At 37.9% G+C, this 7,988-nt stretch overlaps 1 protein-coding gene across 1 annotated transcript in view; it reads left to right on the forward strand.

The window, feature by feature from the left end:
- The window catches only part of plcb1 (phospholipase C beta 1), a 40,635-nt gene that overhangs the window by 9,270 nt on the left and 23,377 nt on the right, over positions 1 to 7,988 (forward strand). The window contains exons 3-10 of the mRNA XM_007569920.2: positions 861 to 929; positions 1,610 to 1,750; positions 1,851 to 1,930; positions 3,389 to 3,442; positions 3,964 to 4,039; positions 5,432 to 5,532; positions 5,891 to 6,054; positions 7,261 to 7,407. Coding sequence (XP_007569982.1) covers positions 861 to 929; positions 1,610 to 1,750; positions 1,851 to 1,930; positions 3,389 to 3,442; positions 3,964 to 4,039; positions 5,432 to 5,532; positions 5,891 to 6,054; positions 7,261 to 7,407 — 832 coding nt within the window. The remainder of the gene's footprint in view (positions 1 to 860; positions 930 to 1,609; positions 1,751 to 1,850; positions 1,931 to 3,388; positions 3,443 to 3,963; positions 4,040 to 5,431; positions 5,533 to 5,890; positions 6,055 to 7,260; positions 7,408 to 7,988) is intronic.

The following is a 7,988-nucleotide window of genomic DNA, read 5'->3' on the forward strand; positions in this document are numbered from 1 at the left end:
TCCGCGTAGGACACCGAAAGTCCTAGCGCAAAATTTTCGCGAAACAGGCGGACGGAGCCTGGTGCTGCAAGGCTGGAGGCCTTGTCCTGTTAGGCTGCAGGGCCTGGCTAATACCCGTGTTAAGAAATGGAAGATCTCAGTAGATCATATAACTTGATTGGACAGGAAGTCCAACAGAATGATTTTATCTTTTCTTTTTATCTTTTTATTACTTTCTTTTTATTTTTCTTTCTCACTGTTTAAAATTATGTAAAGCACTTTGAAATGCCTTTGCTGCTGAAATGTGCTATACAAATAAAATTTGATTGATTGATTGAAATAAACAGATTTTTTTTGTGCTGAAGTTGTTAATGTGTAGATCAGTAAAGACAGGCAGTGAATTTAAAAAATAAAAATGACTCCTGACTTCAGTCTCCCTTTGTGTTCACGTACTTACCTTACTATGTTACCATTGTGCTTCCAGCCATTTCACCAAAGAGACTCTTTGACTGGTAATACTTACTGGTTTATTAAAAAAAAAAAAACTATAATAAATAAACAGTGCTTAGCTTGGTGGGGGCGCATGGAAAACCTGGTGGCCTGCCAAACTTACTGAGAGAAATCCTGGATGTTATGCACTTGTAATAAAACACCAATAAAAAAAGTTTACTCTGAAAAAATAGGGACAGGAGTTTGCTAACAGTGTTAGCATCCAACAGTCTGTCTCTATCTTGTAAGCTACAAGTACAGCTCAGTTCGAAACAAGCAAGACTAAAATGATTGTCTCGATTCATACAACAGGTTTTCTCTCTAAAGTAAACACTTTTTTTACTGGTTGTTTCTAAATACTTGTGTTTGATTTGTTTTGGTTGTGTTATTAGGACACAGAGTTGTTGGATCTGACCTATGTGAAGGATGTCAGAACTGGTCGAAGCACCAAACCTCCCAAGGTACCACCAGCTGTTTCTTTCCACTCTCCTCAGCATGACTTTTTGTCCTGAGCTGTATTTCTAATGCTATTTATTTTTGAATTTAAATTTTCTGTTTACCTTTTGGTTCTCTGTGCCCCGTCAGTGACCTTGCCCAGTGAGGCTTCTCCTAAAGTTGTGGAAAAGCTAATGTTTTATTCATTCATTTTTATCATATTTGAAGTTCAATTCTCAATAACTCGTAAGATTAGCATACGCATGTTTTTTATGTTTGGTTGAATGTCTTTACTTATAGGCTAAAGAATGATATGTATGATTATTTTTATCGTGTAAGTTTTGTAATTTTTTTTTAACTAAATAGGTCATGTGAAATTTTTACAACATATGTTTTTCTGTCCTATGTAAAGAGAACTTCTGCATTTCTGCCTAAGAAATGAATGTATTTTGGGTCTTCTGTATAATGAAGTTTCCAAGTGGTCTTGTAATAAAAAAACAGAACAATCATTAGAAATGTATTAAAATTTTTGTAAATCTTAAAAAAAAACATGTCTGTTTTCCAAATTTGTCTAATAAATTAAATTAATTGGTGAATGATTTAAAATCTCTTTATTGCTTAAATGTTTACAGTAATCTTTCTAAAACCACCATCATCACTATGAATCCACTTCATCTAACATTTTTCTTTCCTTGTCCTCTGACAGGAAGCCAAGCTGCGGGAGCTGCTCGATGTGGGAAACCTCGTTGGTCGGTTGGAGAACCGCATGGTTACCGTGGTCACCGCCTCAGACCTGGTCAACGTTGGCCAACTGAACTTCATCGCTTCGCAGGAGGACGAAGCCAAGGTAAAGAGCTGGTTCCTGCTTCTGGGACAGTTAGGGGTGATTGTGATGTTTAGGACGATGAAGATAAAATGTGTGGGCTTTATTTTTGTTTGTTTTTCAGTTATGGTGTGAGGAGGTGTTTTCTTTGGCTACTAACCTGCTGAGCCACAATCTCAACAGAGACCACAGTCTGCTGAAAGCGTGAGGCTGGACACACGCGCACACATTACTGGAGAAAGTCAATATATGGATGAAAAATATTTTAAAACTTTGTTAATAAAAATATTGCTGATGTGATACACTATGGATAAATTGTGGGTAAGCTGATGTTCTCATCCTGTCACCATATAAATGCTAGAGGCACAAAGAGTCGTGAAACTGATTAAGACGCAAATTACAAAAAAGTGACATGATAATTGAACCACTTTCACTAGAACCACTTTCTATGATCTTAATTTGAAAGGGAATCTCTTAGCAAAATAGTCCAAGTAAAAAAACTTTTTTTTACTTTATTTTATATATACATTTATAGTCACATGTAAACAAGTTTCTAAACGCCATAAGTCATTAAAAGTCCTGGCAATGACAGGTGTAAACACATTCATGAGATATATTTATAATGCAGCCATGATGGTGTCGCTGATCATCTATCAGCTATCAAAGGAAACGTCTTATACAGGTGTTGGAGCAACAAGCCCCACCTACTTGGGAGCGGCCTTATATGCAGCTTTTTCAGGAAATTGTAGTCAGTAATTTTACAGATGAGTTATGATTCAACACATTGGAATGACAACGTTTTATGAACTGTGTGATACTATGAGAGCTCTGGTGGAGCCAGCTGCACTTTGTCAGAAAAACAAAAACAAGCCATCATCCTCCTACCACTTCCTGTCGTCTTCTTTGCTGTTTCTGCCGGTAGTAACATCCTGCTGTTCATCACGTGACTTGTGTGATGTAAAAAAAGTGTTTCAATTGCAGTTTTGCAAAATGCATCTATTTGGATACAGGCCAAAAAAAAATCTCATCCTAGTGTCAGAACGTTTTATTGAGTTTGTTCAAAATTAGCATGCTTCCATTAAACAAATTTAATTTTGTAATTTCTTAATTTCAGTTCATGCAATTTTATAGTTGCATGGAAAAGCAGTTACTGAAAACATGAAACTGGCGTTTTCAAAAATTATGGTTTATGTTTTCCAAAATGCCCAATCTGTGTGAACACACAGCCTAAACGACAAAAAAAACCCTTTGCTTACACACCTAAACTCTACATACCTGTCTAATCATCTACACATCTAAACTCATGTGGTTTTCTACAACCAACTGAAGACACCGCAACTGTGGGAAAGAAGGAAGTCTGGTCAGATAAAAACAGAGCTGAACTCTTTTGCATTCATGTTAATTGCAACCTGTGATTGATGATGGGTAAAGATGGATAAAGCTGGTAGAGACATACCCCAAAAGATTCAGCTGTCACTGCAGCAAAAGCTGATTCTACAACGTATTGACTCAGGAGGACTGAATGCAATGACCTGTCACACATTTCAGACGGTTTTTTGTTGAAAAATGTAGTCTCATAAAACCCCAACAGGGGATAGTAAAGCGTACAGTTGTAACTCAACAAATTGTTAAAATGTTTCATTACTTTTCTCTTTGTTTCAGGTATGTCAGGCTAACTCTTCAGCCAAACGCAGAGGGAAAAATTCCTGTGAAAAAGTAAGACTTTCATGATTACTTTTGTCATCGTCAGTCTGTGTTCTGTGTCTGAACATTAGGCTTTAGGTACAGAGGCTTGTAAATGTGAAGAAATAGCCTGAGAAAATCTGCAGAGACACTCACAAACTTAAACTTTGCTCTTCCGTGTCCCTTGCTTCCAAGATTAAACCTAATTCCATGTGCACTTGGGGAAGCAAAAACAGGGACATTATTCATGGAGGTACCTAATTCAGCACTGACCTGGTAATCAACCAGTGCCAGAGTTATGAGGCACATAAGACATTGTATGAAGGAAAGCTGCTTTTTAGAAGCAAATTAAGGTCAGTTGGTGTCTTGGAAAAGTAAAGGAGGAAGGATGGAGTTCCACAAAATTCAAGAGGTCTAAAGATGCAGAGATATTTATCAAAAGGGACTTATGCCAGAAGAGGAGGTAAAATAAAGGTAGAAGAGCTTTTATTGAGGTTTATTTAATTAACTTTGTTAAAGGTTCTAAATGAGGTCGTGCGTTTTTCCTATTGCAGTATTGGCCGGCTGTTTTCGTCGGACAGAAAGAGAATTGAGAATGCCCTCGAGAGCTGCAAGTTGCCATATGGACGGGTGAGCAGAAGTTTAGATTATAAAAAGATGCAGCAAACAATAGATGAAGGTGACAATGAATATAACACAATTTCAGATATTAGGTTCCCAATAGTAAACAGAAACAGTAGCAGATAAAATGATAATTTTTAAGCACCATGAAAATACTGATGTTAGTTCACCTTTGGCTAATGTTGTAAAAGTTAGCACCTTCTTCGTAGCTTCCTATTGGCATTAAATTACGGACCTCCTTCAGAGTTCCTTGGACTTCATTTGTTCCTCTGTCATTCAAAATCTAAATTACTTTGGCAAATCCAAATTGGGATTCTGTTAAAGCACACACTGAGGTTTATGAAACCAGAAACAAAGGATACAAAGGATTTCATTGGGATTATAGGGTCAATGGAAATGGAGCTATTCATGCTTTAGAAATGTCAATTTTGGACTGAAACTGTCCAGTTTTGTGTAGAAATAGGACCCACATGCAAAGAAGTGGTAGGCCAGAAGAACAGAGGAAGTCTCTGAAGGAAGCACTGAGAGGCAGACTCTGGAGATTTCCAGTGTGAAAACTACAGCTGGCTGGAGGGTACAACAGGTGGTCCTGGGGGTACAGCAGGTGGCACACACGCTCTGGAGCTCTGAAATGAAGTTTGGCCTTTAGGGCACTGAGTTGAGACTGACTAGGGAGCACTGGAGGGGTTCAGGAACGCTGTTCATGCACTCTGAGGTAAGGTATGGGCTGTGGATGCAGCCTGAGCTTAAGGACTAGAGGCCATCTGGGGAGGCTCAGGTGATGAAGGGAATGATAGAACATCAGCCGAGGTTGGCTGAGGCTCTGGGATAAACAGAGACTATAGCCAGTCCACAGAATATTTGGTGAGGGCGGTTCCACCGGGACGAAAGAGGGAAGCAGAAGGACAGGCCTCCGCCACTGTTCCAGGCAATCGCCATGAGGGAGAGCAAGGCCAAGCCTCCCTATCATAATGAACCCACAGCACTGATTCAGAGGGGAAGATTTCTGCTGAGTCTTTGTGGCCAGATTCATCCATCATGTTTCATCTTAACATAGGACCCAAATGCAGAGGAACAAGTAGACAGGGAGAGTGATGGCTGAAAAACTGAAAATTTACTTAACTTACTGAGCCAAGTTCAAGCAATTGGAGCACTATGAACCAACCACCTCTAAACTAAATACACAAAGAGCAAATCACAATGAAAAAGCAAGAAATTCAACAAAAAGACTAAACTGACACTAAAAGACCTTATTGAAAATTAATAAGCCACCCAAAAGAATCCAAATACAGAAACAACAATAAACACCCACAGCTTCAGACAGAAACACATCTGACTTAGCCGTTTTCCCCTCTTGATGTTACAGTTAAACCTGTTTCTGTGTCTTCTTTATTTGACCAGGGCGACAGCATCAAACTGGAGGACTTCACCTTGGATGTTTACAGGAACTTCTTGGAGAGTCTGTGTCCTCGTCCTGAACTCGGCAACATCTTCAAACTGCAGTAGGAAAACAGCATCCGTATCATTTAGAATTCTTTTGAACCTTTTTTTAGTCAAGAAAATGTCTTACTAGTGTAATATTTGTGGGTGATTTTTATCAAGGTGTTTTGAATTTCCCAATTAACAGTAGAAGAATTTTCTTGAGGAAAATAGTCAGAAGCAAAAAAAGCTGAAGTCCTGTTTTTGAAGTAATGTTTGATTTTTGATTCTTTACAAAAGGCAACAATACAGGAATAATTAACATGAGATCAGTAGGAAAAGGACATTTTAGCATGAAGGGTTACTAGACCACTCTTCATGAGCTCCATATTTTTGCCCCATGGTTGTTGTGTGCTAAACTGACGGCGCTCCTTTCTGCAGAGGAGGCGAGGGTGGGGGGATGTCCGTCGATCAGATGACTGAGTTCATCAACAACAAGCAGAGAGACCCGAGGCTCAATGAAATTCTTTACCCCCCTCTTCGCCCCACACAGACACACACTCTGATGGAGCGTTACCAACATGACCAGGACAATCTAAATCAAGGTATACATAGTGAAAGCCTTCTTTATCCCAAGTGATTGAGATATGCTTGAAACACATTTTAATGTCTAAATATAATGATTTAAGAGATAGCTTGGTGTTTACATGTAATACTTTAGATAAAATAAGATGCATAAATCTAACTAAGGCAGGGGTCTCAAACTCCAGTCCTCGAGGGCCGCTGTCCTGCAGTTTTTAGATGTACCACAGGTACAAAACACTGGAATGAAATGGCTTAATTACCTCCTCCTTGTGTAGATCAGTTCACCAGAGTCCTGCTAATGACCTAATTATCCTATTCAGGTGTGGCGCAGCAGAGGCACATCTAAAAGTTGCAGGACAGTGGCCCTCGAGGACTGGAGTTTGAGACCCCTGAACTAAGGCATCAAAATGTTTTAGTGTATTTTTTAAAATTCTACACTTTGTTTCAGTCATCTTAAAACAAAAAGCATGTACCTAAAGATTATTTGGGGCACCTCTGCAGAGCATCAAACCAGTCTCTGGTTCTAGAATGGGCTATTGGTTTTATTTTTTTCTCCAATGCCTTTTTTGGTTCACTACAACCGGCGCTACTCAGATCAATACAGTTTACCATTTGTGGTACTTGGTGTGACTACCTCTTGCATTTTGTATTTAAAACCAGAAAGACTCATCTCTAACAAGTGTTGCATCACTTTTGCAAAACATATTTACTTATCAGGGATGAGGTCCAGACTAAATGCATTGATCTTCCAGTACCAATTTCTATGGTTCTGTGGTGGCCTGGAAGGTTCAACAAAATGCAAAAGTTATGTTAGCATTTTCATACAAATTCCCTTTTTAGCATAATTTCCTTTTAAGCATGAATTCTGTATTAGCATAAATTTATTTTCGGCAGCTTTTCCGTTGTAGCATTAATTCCATTTTAACATAAATTCTCTTTTAACTATATTAAAAGACTCTTATGCCCACACCTGTTTCAGACCTAGCCACCAAGGTGCTAAAGCTCAAGTAGAGAGAAAGCTTCTTAACATATTCAGGACTGTAAAAAAAAAAATCATAAAGTTGTTTTATTATAAACCATATAGAGGATTTTTAAGCCATTGTGCACACTTTTACAAAATATCTTTTAGCACAAAATAACATCTTTTCGTACTCATTCTAAATGTAAATTGTTTTTAACTTCATATGTTGTGTGACATTGTGTTTTTGTATGCATGTTGTCTTTAGGTGTTATCTCTCTCCAGGCTTTTTCCAGCTATCTGTCCAGTGATGAGAACGGTGTCATTCCTCCTGAGAAACTGGATCAGTCTGAAGACATGAACTTTCCATTATCGCAGTATTTCATCAACTCATCGCATAATACGTACCTTACAGGTAAGGGACACACAACAAATATTAAAAACCCAACATACACGATAAGAAGCAATCACATTTGTCTTATTGTTTGAAGAAGTCACAGATCTAATTCACTGAGTATGATAAAATAAGCTGCAGGCCTGGCTAAGGGTTTAGCAAGTTATTCATTTAGTAAATAGCTGACACAAACAGAAATTAAGAGCACAGACAAAAAATTTATTGTTTGTATCCATATAAAATATTGAACACAGTGACATTTTAACTATGCAAAGAAAGTGGAATGTCATTCAGCTCTGTCACACCCCTTCACTTTATTTGAAGGGGTGTGAATAAGACTGACATAACACCTGTCATGAACATCAATAAGTCTTCATGGATAGTTATGACTGTTGTCATAAAACGTCATTCGGTAAATTATGACTCTTTTAATACAAAGTTGACATTATTCAAAATGTCTTTGTTATGACAACTTGATATTAACCAAGAATCATGTCACAAATATGTCATAATAGTAGTCATAATGATTTAATTGTTATTACACTATCAAAAGCTTTAACAAAACAGCGATTAATATTTCCACTACCTGAAATAAAGCAAAA

This window comes from Poecilia formosa, unplaced genomic scaffold (assembly GCF_000485575.1).
Source record: "Poecilia formosa unplaced genomic scaffold, Poecilia_formosa-5.1.2 Scaffold251, whole genome shotgun sequence".
NCBI classification, from domain to species: domain Eukaryota; kingdom Metazoa; phylum Chordata; class Actinopteri; order Cyprinodontiformes; family Poeciliidae; genus Poecilia; species Poecilia formosa.